The sequence below is a fragment of the Lepisosteus platostomus genome, chromosome 1 (assembly GCF_059453375.1).
Source record: "Lepisosteus platostomus isolate fLepPlt1 chromosome 1, fLepPlt1.hap1, whole genome shotgun sequence".
Lineage (NCBI taxonomy): Eukaryota > Metazoa > Chordata > Actinopteri > Semionotiformes > Lepisosteidae > Lepisosteus > Lepisosteus platostomus.
Window position 1 is genome coordinate 68414736 of NC_142611.1, and position 17367 is coordinate 68432102.

The 17367-nt window shown below is 44.3% G+C and overlaps 1 protein-coding gene across 1 annotated transcript in view; it reads left to right on the forward strand.

The window, feature by feature from the left end:
• ankrd52a (ankyrin repeat domain 52a) overlaps positions 1-16783 on the forward strand; it is a 42740-nt gene extending 25957 nt beyond the window's left edge. The window contains exon 28 of the mRNA XM_088634404.1: positions 57-16783. Within this exon, the coding sequence (XP_088490530.1) occupies positions 57-298 (242 nt within the window). The 3' untranslated portion in view covers positions 299-16783. The remainder of the gene's footprint in view (positions 1-56) is intronic.
• Positions 16784-17367: the final 584 nt, after the last annotated feature.

Below are 17367 nucleotides of genomic sequence, written 5' to 3' on the forward strand. Positions count from 1 at the left end.
TTGTTGGAGGAGCAATGTCAGGCCCGTGTGTGTATGTGTGTGTTTTTTCCTCCCAGGTCACACCCCAGCCCTGGCCTGCGCCCCCAACAAGGATGTAGCTGACTGCCTGGCTTTGATCCTCTCCACCATGAAGCCTTTTCCTCCCAAAGACCCCGGGGGCTCCCCCTTCGGCCTCAACCTGCTGAAGCACTGCGGCATCGCGGCGGCCTGCAGCCCCCTGCCCAACGGCAACCTGCGCCACCCCTACGCCAAGGAGCGCCCCGGCGCCATTGGCCTGGATGGCTGCTTCTCTGAGTGATGCCCACCATCCCTCCCGTGCCGGGTGACACCTAAATCATCCCTAAAATAAACAGCGGGAATCCTGCAGTACAGTCAAACCCAGATACAATCATACGCACTCCTCTCTTCCCACTCTCTCGACCCCCAGACTCCTGTAGCTCCAGGCCAATCCTGAAAAAACTTGAGTCTTTCCTAGGGGCTCCTAGATCGCTTGTGTTGGTAAATACCAAGCTATAGGGAAGTCTCTGATTGCACGCTCTGGTAGGAGGGTTTGAAATTCCAGGATTTTCCATATCCTTTTAATGCAGGAGTTTGGAGCAGTCAGGTCATTTTTAATTGCTTTTAATTTAATCTGTTTTCTTAAAAAAACGACTGTCGCTTGTATTGCATGTTCCTATGGAATTGCAAATCCCTGAACACTTCGGGTGACCAAGCAACACCATCCCAGACTTGGGTGGTGTTTCTTCATCCGGTACTCTGGTCTTGTTCTGAACCCCCACACCCACAATTTTAAGCTTTCCAAAAAGGGTAGTTTTAAGTATAGCTATACTTATCTGTTGTTAGTTCATTAAGTAAAATTATCAAAAGTTTTCCTATGCTTGAAAGTAGCACTCCGAAGTGTGCTTTTACATCTTGATTTTATCTCGCTTACTGTATTTTCTTTAATTAGTTTGCATGAAATGACCACAGGTCTCGCACAGCTGTTTGTGCCGTTTTTCTTGCTTGAGCAGTACTGTATTCCAAAAACACAGAATTGCCTGTTGGTCATCAGATTCCTCTTTCCTGTGGGGGAACCCAAGTGTTCCAGGGATGTGCTCCAGAGAAACGTTTGACCTGTACTGCTCCAAGCTTCTCCTGCATCTTAGAGTAGCTAGCTTGTTTGGTCTGGGCATGGTGGCTGGAAGACTTTGATTTTTCCCCGCCCCAAAGAGCTGCACAGTAGAAAGAGCCAGGGGATCCTCCAGTTTCCAGTCGTAGCTTAAGCTTCTGCATTTTTAAGCTGTTCAGTTAGCAGGCAACTGGTAACGAATGCTTTGTTACCTATATTCCACAGGCTAGTCGTCCCATAGATGAGGACTCTGCTAGTATCCCATATAGAAGCCAGTAATACATCTCCATTCATCATGAACCTTCATTTTAACTTACCAGACTTCTTGTGTTTGAAAACTTTTAAAGATGTGTTTGTAGGTTTGATTGCAAAAGATGGTGTAATTGCCTATTTGTGCATTACTGCAGTGTTCTGTTGACTGCTGCTGCTGAGTCATACTAACGTCAGCATTATAAGACTGTGAGGTGGGCATGTGCTTACAATCCAGACCCAGCGAGTCCTGACTAGGAAGCCCCATTGTGTGATCTGTGGATTGTTTCCAACTCGAGACGGAGAGTGTGGTGTTTGTAATGGGTTTGACTGTACAGACAAACAGGTGGGGTTAGGAGTGTGCAGATGATTTCCTACAGAACCCGGACACTTCCTGTGCATCGGACTGCAGAGCCGATCCTGATCGCAGTGAAGAGACGGGTCCTGCAGGGGTTTTAACAGTGCAGTGTCCCGGGGAAGGGGGAGTGGATCATAGTTCTGTAGTGGCAGAGCGCTCATAAGCAACCTCAAAAATGCAAATCATAATTCCCTTCTGCTTAATTCCTCCTTAGCAGAGTGCAGTAAAATTACGTTGGGGTGTTTTTTGCCGAATTTGGTTCAGTTTCCACCCCCCCTTCCTGACCTTTCATATTACAAGAACTTATGATGCCTTAAAGGAGAAGTGGGTGTAGCCCCAGCAAGATGCATTTTTCTTCTGCACACTCCTCTAGAGAGAAGGGGAGGGTGGATGGGAGAGGGAGGGAGCGGGGAGTCTGTAGTCCCCTACAAGAAAGAATTGTTTTCAGAGCCCAGCACACTGCAGTAGAACAGGATCATGTTCAGCATGTTTGTTTTTTCCCTTGCAGTGTGCCCCGATATCTCACCCTCTGGAAGCAATCGCCCCGCCCCCTCCTTTTTTAAACTGATGATCGGAAGGTTTTAAAAGAGAACAATGCTCATTTCCCCACGTGGTGCGTTAACTACTTGAAAAGACCAACACACACTTCAAGCATGGCCCTGACCAAGTTTAAGAGGAGATCGCTTATCAAAGCTTTCAGTCGTCCTTACTGTATTATTTTAGTATTATTATGTAGCTTCCTTCTGGCTCGTGGTATTAAAAGGACTTATTCGAATTCTGTTGTAAAACTTGAACACTATTAGAGAGAGTACCAAAGATAGCCTAGTGATGGCTGTCTCTAAAAGCTTGTTAGCACTGGATAAAATTTGCACAAAACAGTTAAAAGCAGGCGTTTCTGCTTCCGGACAGACACTAGCTTTCTGCAGCTGCTGATAATGTTTGCTGCCTTTTTACATTGACAAATAATTGCTGCATTAGTGGTTTTCTTTTTGTTTTGAAAAATTTTTCCATATGTGCTGAGAGCAATAGTCACAGATAAAGCCTTCAAATTCTTAAGTGTTACTTTGCTGTTACGGTACCCTTTTTTCTTGAAATGTGCACTTTTTTTGTTAAGAAGGAGGAGTGTGATGAGGTGTCAGTTGACACCCAATTAATTTAAATCTTAAATTAAAAAGTATTGTCTGAAGTGTAGTGAAGTGTTTGTTAAACTGGAATATGCTGTTTACTGTTTTTAAAATGACCAAAGGTTATTTGTTTTTATGACTGCTATAATTATAAATGTTATGGTGACTGCTATGATTTCCTTCAACGTAAGTGTCTTTCATTTTAATTATTGGAGAATGCCAGGCAGCCATACTGGAAAAGATTGCTTTTCACGACTTCCTGAAAAAATATCAAATAAAATTAATCAGAAGTCTGAATTCAGGGTGATATAAATGACTTGAAAACTGACATTTCTCTTCAGACACCAAACCTGCAGTTTTGATATCTTCAGTAGTGCGTTTGCATTCAGAATGTCAATTGAAATAGTCCAAAATTGGCCAATTTGTACTCCTCTCAAAAAAAGAGAGAGAGCGAATGCCTCTTGATGTGAAATCTGTCATATTCGGGCGTTGAGCTGAACAAATGAGAAACTGGGGAACCAACCTGCACGACGTTCCACACTTTGGTTTTGTGGTGTAGCGTAAATATAGGTCACACGGTGGCCAACAATGTACTGTAAAAAAACCTCCCTTTGCTCTAGGAATCATTAAGGACTGACTTAAAGATGATTTTTTATGGTTGTCCATTCTTTGAACATTTTGCTTGCATAGGAGTGGATGAAATGGGGCATTCAAATGAATTGCACTTTAGAGATGCTTTACGCATAAGCGACGGGTGATGTCCAGAGGTTCTTTACTTCCGCCAGGGCAGACGGCTGATTGGTCGATTCCCTTGGGGGCGTGGCTCACAGCTGCTCACGTGATGCTGGAGTTGGGTGCTTTTCTGGGTGGCTCACAGCACAGTGCAACTAAACTGTGAGCTTGCAGCTATTCCACTGAGACCCGGGTCAGAGCTCAGTTGCTGGCATTGCAGCCTTGCAGTCAGGATTGAGCAGACGGCCAGGCACTGGACAGTTTTGGAACGACTGTTGTCCTCATCGCTTTGTCCTTAGACGGGCCACTTTGCGATTTTGCCCATTCTAGATTGGGGCTATAATAAAAACCTTCACCCAAAGGTGGAAGGAAATCTTTACAAGTCCTGTTTTTTTTTAATTGGAAGCATTGTTTTGTCCGTTCTGATCGCAGCTCTGGTTCTGCCTTACTCTTTCAAGTTAACGTTGCACAGGACCTCTTTTTGTTTTTTAAAGTAAAATCGAAAACCCTTCTAACCTCATGGTCTGGGGCCGAACAGCAATATGTGTGGCGTATGGCAAACGGTTGCACTATGTTTGGTGGCTTTTTGTGATTTTGTTTCTTCACGCACGGAGCTGGGTCTCGTGTTGATAGAACAGGACCCGCTCTCCAATGTTTACAATGCAAACTCAGGATCAGTTACTTTAGTGTGGTTCTGTTTACGCGTTGGTTAAAATATTTCACTCTCTCCCCCCCGCACCTTCGAAATGGCAGAGACTGCAGGGTTGTGTGTGTGGGGTGTGTGTGCCTGTCTCGAGAAGCCTTGTGTACACCACTTGTGAACTGCTGTGTTTTAGCATTGCTAATCAACGGCGTGTCCAGCTCGCTTGCAAGCTCCTTCAGTTTTATGGCACGGCATGCCTGCAGCAGAGGATTCCCCAATCCCAGGCCAGCTGTTTCTACAGCTCCACAGGACTGTCTCTGTGCCCGCTGGCTCTGGTTGGCAGTACAGCTCAGCCAGTTGGTTGGTGCATTTGAGCTTGAATCCAGGACTGCACATGTACCGCTCGGTGCACTTTTTCCTCTTAAGTGGAGACTTATACTGTTTTTTTTTTCTTTTGAGATTTGTAAGCTTTACAAAACCCAAGGACCTTAAGCAATCCGACACCAGGCAGTCCTGATCACTTGCACCTGTTAACTTCCACCCCAGTTTAGCAATATTACCATCCCAAAGGTTCCGTCGGTGTCGCTATTCGCTGCTTTCTGACCTCCCCTGGCTACTTGCTGTAACATCTGATCTTCTTTTCTGCCATTTTTCCCCATAGGAAAGTCTTCCAGTTTCTTTATATTTGAGGGTATCACCGGTGACATCTTTCATCCTGCAAAAAGCGTATCAGAATGCAGGATTAACATCCTGTCTCTCTGTTATTAAGTCCCTTCAAAGAGCTTAATTTGTCTTGGCCATTGACCAAGAAGTGACTTAACACACCCCTTTACTGTTCGTGGCAATGTGGTAACTAAAGCACTTAAATGGGGGGAAAAGCTATGATTTTTGTTTTGTTTTTTTGGTGCTAATTTCTTCATAACTGCCAGGGCCCGCTCGATACGATGGATTTCTTTAGATTTTAGTTTGTTGTAATTCCAAACGTTTTTGGAGATGAGCAGAAAAATCTGACATCCTGAAGGACTGAGTCGGTTTTTTTTTTACTTGAAGGGTTGTCTCTTATTTGTGTGCTTGTCTGAGTGTGTGTATGTGTGTGTGTGTGATTTTGAAGGCCAGTATATTAGCTGTTCTAAAGTTTGTGTTCTTCGTGGTGTTGCCTGTGTTTTGGCACTTTTGTGTTTTCGACCGGATAAACTGTAACTGTAATCATCCTGCTAACGAAAATCCCAGAACTACTATAGCTTTAAGAAATTTTAATGATACTGGCGTTAACTCTGTCACTCTGCCCATGTACCAGAACTTGGGATACTAATGTGAAGGTGGTGTTTTGGGGTACTTGGATTGAAGTCTGGGTAGGAATTCACTTTTAACTCGGTTGGGTAATGGAACAGTAGGCGATGTCTAGTTTTTGCGTTTCAAGTTCCGTTTCTCAGCAGCTGGTGAACAGGTGGATTTCCAGAATGCTGAGATGGAGGCCAGAGGGTTTCCTTCTTGCCTTCTCTTCAGGGGGAATTCCAAAGATTGACGCGCAGTATAATGACAGAGGCAGAACTGTAGCTGTTCATCATACACAGGAGGACCATCCCCATCTTGATTACGAAAGCCCCAAAGCCTTCATGAGCATCAGTCGGCCGTGTTTCGAGCACCATGTGGCTAAGCCTCCGTGTTATTCTAACAGAGAACTAATGGGTGTCTTCAAGCAATCTTTCCAGTATGGCTGAGAACCTGGGTGTTGAGGGGAGACCTCAATGTTGCAGAACTGTCAGTGGTTCCTCATCCCCCCCCCTCCCCTCTCCCAAATGTTTTGAAGAACGCTGCTGCATCAAACAGAACTTTTCATGTCATTTTTTTTTTCAAGTGACAATCAGTATCGTAAGGGCTTTTATTTCTCAAAGAAACACTTTATTTATTTTAGCGTTGCTGCACAAGTGTCTGTTTCGGTTTTTAGAATTTTTTTTTTCCTCTCTCTCTCTCCTTAAAAACTTGGAAGACTGTCCGGGGCCATGTCAAGTGTGTGTTGCGTCTGTTAACCCCTTCCCCAGTGGAAACCCCCTCTGATTTCTGACGTGTTCTGTTGACCAGCATTTCCCTGCTCAAGTTTACACTGAATACGACCGACGCCTGCGTCTGGGCAAAAAGCTTTGACTTGACATCCTCACGGCTGTTAACCTTTCATTCGACCCGCAGGATTGTTCTCTTTTAACGGAATGTTGTACACATCAACAGCACAGCTTGTTACTACTAAGAGTAATATTCGTAGTACTCAAACAATTAATCTTGCGGTAGTTCGCGGAGTGAGATTGTTTTTGGTTCCCTGGTGCGTAAATGTGAGGGCTGAGGAGGAACCGGGGCGTGAAAATGCAAAGCTTAACTTGCGCCGTCGTGTGGCCAGTACTGGGATTTTTTAAAATGGTTTCACAAGGTCTTTTTAATGTTGAATTTCACAGCCTTTAAATCGATATCCTTTACATTATGTAGGAATAGCGAATGCCAAAATAGTGTCATTGTTATTCCTCATTTGTATGGTACTTAAATATGCTGAAAATGATTGTATTAAGCTACCTGAGCATTTTTTTAAGGTTGTTACGTAGCCTTTTTTGATGTCAGAAAGGGGCGAGTTTAGGAGACGAGACATCGTGAGAATTTAAGCCATTTGACGGTGAAATTGTCGAATTGGAGATTAGTTTTAGGCTTTCTTTTCCATAAGCGCAAAGTCACATTTTTGTTGTTGTTGAGTGACCTTGTGACATTTCATCGACGAGGCCGAATCTGAGAAGGAAGCTGAGGGTTTAGTTTGGGCAGGCAAAAAAAAAACCCTTTAAGAGTGTGCAGTTCCCTTTAAGAGTGCCGCAGTCTGTCGGCATGCAGCGGTCTGTGACCAGGGAGGTAATACCCATGAAGTAAAGGATGGCACGTTGTATCCTACTATCCTACTAAGTAACTTTTTTTTTTGCCTGCCCAGTTACCGATAGGGAGTTTGGATTTGCGCTGTAGTCAGGGGGCCATGCGAAGCCGCTAAGCTTTTCAGAGTTGAAAACAATACAGATTTGCAAGTGTATGAATCGTTCCACTCAGCCCTGATCCAAAGCACTTGGTCAAAAAAAAAAAGCACTTTCATACTTTTCAAATATATATGCATATATATGTATGTGTGCGTGTATATATTCTAATAACAAAAGGGTTAAAATCTCCTAAGCGGAACCTTAACGAGAGAAGAGAGGGCGAGAGGGACGTAGCCAAGAGATGCGGAGAGGCGTCTCTTGGGACAGATCGATAGAGGGGGGGAGCGCACACGTGCCCGTCACAGTACGCGGGGGCACGTGTGCGAGTAGCACAAATACATTTCAGATCAAAAAGTGTATTTGCACTGCCATTCATTTAAAGAAGAGTTGCCAAAAAAAAAGATTTTACTGAAGAGGGAAAATAAAGACAGGACAACTCAACTGAGCCATAAAGTGATTTGCTGACATAAACTGAATGTATGGTCCATTATGCGCAGTGGTAGGAGTAGTTTGGTTATAGACTATTATAATCTTGAATCTAATTGCATTGTCAATATATAAATGAATTTAAAAAAGGCAGCAATTTCCCCTACCCTAAAAAAAGGGATCTAGATGTCTTCCTGCGACTGGACAGTGCGCCCCTATTCTGAAATATCGGGGGTTGCGGTTAATGTCCATTTTTTTCAAGCTGTTTTGCTGTTTTTTTTTTTATCCTGGGCCTCCGTCGCTTGACCGTTTCAGTCCAGATATAAACTCGAGCATGTTTTAGGAACAGTGAAAATGTCTGGGCCAATCATTTAATCTTAGTGCTCAAGTCTTATTGTATTCAAATCAGCACAATCTTCATATTGATGAAGGCTTTTTTTTAAAACAAAGACTTACCTTAATCCCGGATGCGCTCAGATAGTTAGCTTTGTTGGGACAGTGGGTGTCCCATGACGTGACCAAACACAAACGGAAATTCAGCGCAGAAAACTTGATTGCGATTGCCTTAACAGGTCTTTAAAGTTCTCCAAGTCACTTGAAGGGTGATTTAAATATATGACAATTTAAACAATACTCCAGTATCTCAACCACCTACCATGTTAACAAACCAGTCTCTATAAAGTGCCATAAGACCCTTAGTTATTCTTTAGAGACGTCTTTGCTGTCTCCTGTCTTTTATTTGACGTGTCTTTTGAAGAACGTGCATAAGGAATCTCTAACTTTTGGGGAGTGCAGTTTTTTTGCAGGAAATACGCAATAGCGGAGATCAGCAGGCTTTCAGAAGGTATGCAGTATCACAGGCAAAGTTTACACTTGTGATTAATGTCCTTGATTGGTTCAGACTACCAGGCTTTTCAGTTCCAAAAGAGGTGGGAAATGTTAATTTTGGAGCAGGCTCTGACTATGTAATTCTATAGCAGAGAACCAGGGCTCGTTCAGACATTAAACTTGATTTCAGAGCTGATTCAGATTACAGGCAAAAGCAATCGCCAGTAGATGACATTGGCACCAAGTGACGTCATGTTGCACAAAAGGGTGGGGGGAGGGTCCAAAAAAGGCATAAAAAATCATTTAATCTTTAGAGACTCAGACATTTAAGTTCAGGGTTGAGTTTTTGGGTGAAGCAAGGCAAGAGTTTTGTTGTTTCTTTTCTCAGTTCAGAATTGGTTAATCTTTCCTGATTGTATATCCGCTTCCGTCATCAGTTTTGGCTTTTCAGATCCAGCTGCCACCACAAGAAATGATCAATTGGAGGGGTGTTTGACAGCTGCAGCTCTTCGTGGGCAGCTCCGTGGCAGCATTTGTCTGTGTGAAAGTTCAGTCGCCCCCTTAAGCAGTTAACCGGCAATTAGTTGGGTCAGCGTAGCAGTTAAAGTGCTGGTGGTTCAAGTACCGCAGCAGAGTGACTTAGAAGAGACCGTTCTGCAAAGCTGGGAGATGGACTGTAAACTCGGGGCACTTGAGGTGTGGGGCACTGTCACCAGTTGGGCAAGTGGTTAACGCAGCCCCATTAAACAGTTGAGGGTTCTCATGCTCGTTACAGCATCTTGGCAGATATGGGTCTTTGCTCGTTGTTCCTGGTTTTCGAAGGGAATCTAAAGGCAGTTTATTAGCGTGCACTGGTGACTGTGGCGAGCAACGCTAGCAGGTGCAGAAACGGAGCCAGGTGTTGCTCTTGTCAAATGTGATCTTTGTCTCTCTTGTCTGTTTCGGTAGGAGTTGCAAGATTAAAGTTCATTCATATTCTTCTATGGGTAGCTAGTAAGCTAGTAAGCTGATAACATTGCTCTGAGAAGAGTGTTCCGTTTTACCTCCGTGGACGTCCGAGTCCCTTACTACTTGAAGATGCATGTGTTCTGAGGCAATAGCAAATCAGCCCCATTGATCTGCTGGGCTCAGCAGCACTCTGCCTTAAAGCTGGGTTAAGGAATCAACCATGTTCAGATGTTCACAAATATACCTTAAGTCTGCTTTTAAATAGTGATTTTAAAGTTGTTAATGTTTGGCTGCAATACTGGACAAAGAGCTTGTTGGACAAGATGGCATGCTTTTTAAAAAAAAAAACATTTATTGCAGAGCGGGTCTGTCCTGAGGCACAGGACAGAACTTGGAAAGCTACTAACGCGTTGCCTTGTAAATTGTAATCTGTATATTTTTCGGAATCTCAAGTCCACGGTCCATTTGTTTGTGTATTTAGTTTTGAATTTCCCTTTGCTGTGATCTCTTGGTATAATGTTGGTCCAGAGAAGTCCAAGTGTTAGGATGTGGCGCTTCTGTGTGGACAAAGGTCAGAATAATTCTCTCATTGTGTGCGTCTTTGCTTTCCTGAAAGGTTAACACCATTTTTCTCCTAAGTAGTCCTCAGTAAATCCCTTCTTTCTGTCTGTCAAGGGCAGTGATGTTAATTTAAGTGATTTATCATTCTGCCGGGTGATTGTACTGTAACTGCATTGTGTTTTTTTTGTAGTTTGAGCTTAATGCTATATGCATGTGAAAAAGTAAGATTGCATTCCTTTTCATATCATGGCAAAATAATTTTTACGATTATGATTTTCGAGAGTTTTCAAAACCCTGCTGCGTGACAGAAGACCCACTGTGACCTCTGTTCTGCTTTTATTTCCATGTGCACTATACGGCTCAGGACACTGGGGGGTGATCCCAGAGTCGTTTTTTTTTTTAAAAAAAGGTCAGTATTCAGGCCAAATAAGACGTTCCTCCATACCTCAGTTGACATCTTTCAGACAGATCCGCTTCTCTAACGTTACTGCCTCAATGCAGACAATCACCTTGATGACTCAAAAGCACGTGAAGCATCCCTCTGCCTTCTTTCATTAAAGTGCTGCCCGTTGCTAAACCACTGCATAGCGGACGTTGGGCAATAGTGCTTGATCTCCGATTTGTGATTTCCATCAAAAACATGGGGCGGTTAGGGGGGAACAGTTACTTATCGCTTTCATTTCTCTTGGTGTTCCACAAGGAGAAGATCAGTTCCAAACTCTGATCATAGGCACAGCCTTTTTCCCAGGCCTTGAGCACAGAAGTTCATTTTGAATGGGCGGGGGAGTGTAGTGTAGCTGTTTTGAGCAGAGCTATTTGGCCTGTAGCACTTTGCAACTCAACATGCAGTTCGTCTCGTGTCGGTAATGGTGTGAGTCCTCACCAAAAATTCTTTGAGTTTTCGATAGACTTGCATTTTATTTCACTCAGCCTGGATGGCCCGGAAGCAGCTGAGCTAGCCTTGAGGAGAAAGAGCTTTGGTGTTTGTTTTTGCACAGAACGTGTGCCAGTAGCACCTCCCCAACACTTTGGTCAAGAGAAGAATTTTAATTTTTAATCATTTTAAAAATATATATTTTCTTTTAAGTCTCAAAAGCCAGTGTTTTTGTACACTGTTCACCTTATTTGGGAAGCTGTTTCAATACTAACAGTTTTATTCTTCTGTTCATTGCATTGGTCAAGGGCTTCTTCTTGTCTCCAGCACTCTAGAAACAGTGATTTAGAGCACATTCAAGGAAGAAACAGGTCAGTTTTGTTCAAGGAATGCTGTAGCTCCCATTGCAGTTGGATCCAGTTCAGAATTGTTCGAATTGCATGTCTTTACATCATCCAGCACCTAGCACTGGTTATTTCTTTGGCATGCTTTTTTTGCAAAGATGCAAGAAGGCAAAGTGGCATTGCTTCTCTGCCTGCAGTGGGTGCAAGAGCCTGCAGATGTTAAAACCTGAAGCGGACCACCTTGCTATGCCACAGGAGTCCTGTTTCGCTGCCTCTTTCGCCTTCTGCATTAGGAGGGCTCCAAATGAAGGGTAACTTTTTTTTCTGCACACAGCAGTATCATATCTTGGTGTATTTCACATTTATGGTTTTAGGAGATTTGAAAGCAAAAGCCTGCTGGAAGTTGCATGCTGGGTAGTTTGTCGGTCAGGATTCCCTCATGTCTTTTATACCACGTTGTGTGCTGAAAAAAGGATCATGGCCCTTTAGGTCAGATAGGTTGAAATTCCAATCTAATTATTTTACAGTGGAATTGCAAACCTTGGGATACTCAAGTGTCATCTTTAAGCGCAGACACCGGATCGGATGGATAAGCATTTAATGGAGAGCCAGGACAGTCCTCCTGATGTGCTAGGAAGGAGCTTCATTTCCGGCGTGCAATGCAATAACAGAGGAGAGTGGCTTGACTAGGATCTTTGAAAGGTTTAAAATAATGGAAGCTTTTTATGTTGGGGTTTTTTTCCCCCCCAAAGAACTGCATGTCATTATATCAAAAAGGTAGTCAGATTGAACCTGAAGTGTTATCAGTTTTTGGCAGTGTGCATTACGAATCTACCTGATGTTTAGGGCAAGGGATCCAATCTCTTGTCTGGGATTTCTAGTAGTCTAGCTGGTGGTGTGCAGCTGTATCTTCTGTTCTTGCTGTAGCTACAGTAGTGTGCCGTATCTTTATTAGTCTGTACTAGCCTTTAGTAAGCCGTCATCTCATTGTAGGTCCCCGTGTCTGATGTCTTCTAATGACACTGCAACTGCAGCATTAGACCTGAGACCCGCAGGAATGGGTGGTAGACAGTGCAATAAGTGAACAGCCCTTCCTCGCTGACCAGCTTGTAGAACGTAATACTACAGCAAAAAAAAAAAAAACCTCATCAATGTCTTTCAACAAAAGCAAGATCACCTCAGCTGGTTTGCACAGTGCTGATGCCCCTCTAAAACAGTGGGGTTTGGTTTAAGCAATTATCTTGTGTTTTAGGCTTTTTCAGGAACATTGACCTCTGTAGAGGTGTCTGTAAAACATCAGGCACTAAGAACCAAAACCTTTTCATGGGAGGTGTGTGATCTGACCTTGCACATCTCTGTCATATTTTGTTTGTTGTAGGAGGGGGGGGGTCCCTCTCTCACACACACACACACACACACACACACACACACACACACACACACACAGAGCGTGCACCAGCATTGGATGAAAATGCCTCACTGAAATAGGCCCTGTTTAAACCCAGGCCATCAGCAGTGAGCACATGACTGTATCCTGCTGGTCCCTGCCCAGTTGGACCAACCCACCACGATCACCGACACTGGCAGATTCTTGGCAACCAGAAGGGTTGATCAGCACAATAGAAACTCCCAAGTCCGTCACTTGTAAGTTCGTTTATGGGAACAACTGTAAACATCTTCCGTTTATCCATAGTCTAACCAGCATGGGAGCTACATGGCAGAACTCTCCAGTTCTAGAGTGATATTCATGTGATCTTTAGTAGGAAACCTTTTAAGATTAGTAGGATCAATTAAGTAAATGTATTAGTTGGGTCACAGTCCCTGGAAAGGGAGCAAAGGAGCCTAGACAGCCAGCAAATCCTTTAAAGCAGTGAAAATATCTTTTTAGAGACGGCAGCTTTTCGATCCAAAGACCTCTTACAGATGCTTTTGGAAGTATTCCAGTGAATTCTCTTCCAGTGTGTTGCACTCCTCCACGATGTAAAAACATATGCAATCAGTTTCGCTACCCAGGCTCCTTGGAAAGTGTCTTGCAGCTGGAGGTGGATGTGTTCTTCAGAAATCGGTGGTAGATGCTGCGCTCTTTTGTGTTTTAATTCCGAACCTTGAGTGTCGCAAAGCATCTGTAGTATTTGAAATGGCAAATTGAACATTTTCAGAGGCAGCGGCTAGGTATGACAGGTTCTGGGTTGGATTCCAGTCTAGGGTGCCTTGTGTGTGGAGTTTGCATGTTCCCATGTTTCTGTGTGTGTGTGGGGGGGGTTTCCAGGTGCCCCAGTTGTGTGTGTTTGCACATATATCCACTGATGCACTTGTGCCCTGTGGCTCCCGGTTGCCAGGATTAAATAGATTCAGCCATCAATGCAGGCAGCTATTCAGAGAGGAACCCTGGTGCTCGTACTGCCAGTTCACTATCCGGTGTTGAAAACTTTAGTTTTTTCCTCCCACCTGGTCAATATGCACCCCCCCCAGTCTATGCTGTTGTCCTAGTGTGCATCTGCACCCTGTTTTTGGTTTTTGGTTTGCAAGTGTCTTCTGTGGTCGAGACAATAGTAACAAGCATAAGAACGGGAGGTGGCTGCCTTCCCCCAGTAATCCACCTGTTGATCAAGCACAGGAGGTCTGGAGTGCTCTACACATTCCGGTTGTCTTTTGATCAGTGTTGTTGCGCATGTACTAGGACTGGCCTTGAGTTTGCTTCAGAGCAGGGCTAGAAGAGGACTGTGTAGCCCGGACCTTTAACAGTGCTGCTGCTGTCAGTTTCTGGGGGTCCTGGGGCCAGGTGGGCTGCAGAGGACATACCAATATACCAGAGAGAGGCCCTGTTTTCACAGTGGGCACGGGTGACGTCCTGCTCAAAAGAGGAACAAAAAATGGAGTGGATCGTCGTGTTATTACGGGTCACAGGCTTAAAACGCCACAGGTACTCTGTTTCTTTTGGCGAGTTTCGAGGGTTTCTGTGCGGACAGGTTTCTCTTTGTCGACACGCACACGGAGGGACAGGCGTACATACGAGGCAGCTAAGCGTGTGGTAACAGAGAGAGACTGCGTCAGGAATGTTTACTGTGCGTCCGTCACGAGCGCGCACTACTCTGCCCGTTTACAGTTTTGCAAAGTCCCCAGGTGGCGGAACACTACTTAACATTCCCTTGGTCCCCTCATCCGATGAGGGCGAGTGGAGAGCATTTGGCTTGGGTTTGGAGCCTTGAGCTGCAGGGTGTGTGGAAAGCAGGCAGAGCCTCATATGCGCGGTGCTTTTCGTCGGTCTGGGTTCCTGGAAGAACATCTCTGTGGTAGGGACTTCAATGGGGCATCATAGGAAAGCTCTGACTAGATGACGTTAGGCAAAGGTTTTGCCTTAAGAGCACCATAAGAACACTTTTTATGTTGTAGCTTAGAACGGGCCAGGAGTACAGAGTGCACTAATGACTTTGCAGATCTTGTGATGAATCTCCAAGTACAGCAACTCTCTTGGCCTCAGTTCCTAGAGGCACTGCTTCTATATGCTAGATGGGACTTCGAGACAAGGGGAAATGAATTGGACAGGGGAAATAACTGAATGGGGGGGCGGGGGAGAAGCTAGTCCCACCCTTTTGTGGCCACTAGTGTGTGTCTGTGTGTTTGTGATTTAGCCACGCCAGATGGACCAGGTTTACTTACTGAGCACGTTTTGTGACCTTCCAGCGCACTGCTGTCTCCTGGGCTGGCTGTTCACAGTCACTACAGCGGGTTGAGCACATGTTGCCTTGCACAGTCCTCTCAGCACCGGTGAGGAGCCAATGAGCACACGTTGATTTTTGCCTGGTCTGGCCTGTCCAAGCAAAACCGAATCTGCACATATGTGAGTTTACAGGGATCGCGGCGAGAAGAGCAGTGCCTCTTGGATCTCAGGGTCCAAGGGAGCTGGGTCCCGGTGGGCAAATGGGATTAAGTAGCGGCTGGAGATTCCGAATCCCGACCGGGGACGGAAATAGAGAGGAGGGGAAAAAACACAAACCTTTATTGTTTAGGGGATGCATGCTGAATGATCTTATTTTCCAAAGCTGGTTCAAGGTTTTCCTTAATCGGTCTGTTGACATTTCCCCTTCAATTCATTTGCAAGTCACGTTGTTTTTCACAATTTTAGATCTGTGAAATTTGCTAGTCAAAAAAAAAGTTTCAATCTTTTTCTTCCAGCTTTGGTAAATCAGGCACTCAGTCCAAACTGTAGCAGAAGAAATGAACAAGTAGCACCTATAGCCTATACATATATATATATATTAAATCCAGGGCATCTGATGTCCCGTTACCTCATAGACATAACTGTAAATACAACCATCTTACTGCCAGAACACGCGACACAGTTCCTCCCAGGCTCCTGGGTCTCCAGCCTACAAACACAGGGCTATCCCCATCTTTTCCATTCAAGATGAAACTTCTCAAAACAGGAGGCCAGTGATCGAATGCTACTACAAATGCTGTAAACCTAGTATTCCTATTCTGGTTTATTGTTGTTACTATTATTATATTATTCCTACCTCCACATTTTACAGCTCATCAACGTATCCAGCTGATATCCATCTGTATTAGCAAATATATATATAAATAATATAGCATCTTACCATCTTCAATGAGGAGAAAAGTATGTTTGAGTGTATGTGTGTGTTCTATGGAAATATTTATATATATATCTATATCAAATACCACTGGAATGTGAAGCCAAACTGTATTAATAGTCTCCATTATGGTTCAACAGTAGCATATACATGAAAATACCTGTGGTGCACTGTTCATTTTTATTCCACCCTGACCTGTTTAAAATGATCAGAGTCCAGTAGGGTACATTGGCTTGCTCCTTTCTTTCAGAAAGCAGAAGTTTTAAAGATTCTCTCCCTCCTCCCAAAACCACAATCGCCACTCCAGTACTTTCTGAAGTGTTGAATATGTGTACAAATTGAGCCATATGTCTCCATTGAAGTTTACAGACCCTCATGTTAATGTGTGTGTGTGTCCGCATGCATGTGTTTGACTTTGGTACACAAGTAACAATGTTTGTCTGCTGGGGGGTACCAGGGGATATCAATTATAAAAGAAATTGTTTATCCAGCCTTCTGTCTTGTCTGCCACGAGATTTGACACCTTAGATAAAACTTCTGTCCTGTTCTCCCCCCTTTTAACCCCCTCCCCCCTTAAAGATAAGAGCAAAAGAGGGAAGACCTGGGGGGGGGTCCAGGTACCCCCACCCCCACCCCCCATGCCCCCCGCCCCTGCAGGGAGAGAAAATGTAGTTTGAACGTCAACCTGCAAGCCATTCATAATTTTACGTGACAATGCAATCCTGAAAGCACTTTGCCTTGTTGACTCATTTGTGTGAGCTGGTGAATGGTTGTTACAAAAAAAAAAGGATGTTACATGTATTTAAAAATAAGAGGAAAAAAAAATGATCTGCATTGGTCTTTCAGACATTAAAGGAAAAAAAGACTTACAACCTAGGCATTCAAACTTGATCTATTTTATACAATGTGTGCTGCAGCCAACGAGTCTTGTAATTCAATATTGTGGCTTAGAATTGGTTATGTTTAAATAAAGTGCTATTGCTTATACCCACTGCTGAGCCATGAGTTCTTTGTTAACCTTTGTTTCTTCACACACAGTACTACTGCACAGCTGGTGGCTCCGAGTCCTGGAGACCTGAAAGATCTTCCCCTGCTATTGTGTTTTACCCAAGCTCCCAGCTGATGAACGTGCTGGGGTTAAAGGACCTGGATGTGTTTGGTTGGAACAGCCAGCCCTGTAAGATCTGCAAGGCTGCATATAGCCTCCCCTGCGCTAGGGTAGTGACACTCTCTCGTGCTGCGGGTGCTGTAGCCCCCTCTCTCTATTCGTTAGCGGTACCCATGCACTGAGCCCTTTCTGCTTCAGGCAGCAGAGTCTTTAAGGCTCGCCCAGCAGGCCCTGGCAGTGCTACTGCTCCTGTGCCCTAATACAGGGTACTTCACCCAGAGCGCACCACCAAGCCCAGATAAAATGGTCAACTTCTGTGTGTACAAAAATAAGTGCAACCCTGATGAGTCACTTTGGATCAACTCAACAAATACTCCCCATGTTCATGTATTAGCTTATGGGTAATTCTGGGTAATTTTTCCATTGAAGATGTATGTGACTTGGGGGCGACCGTGCTCTTGCTGGTG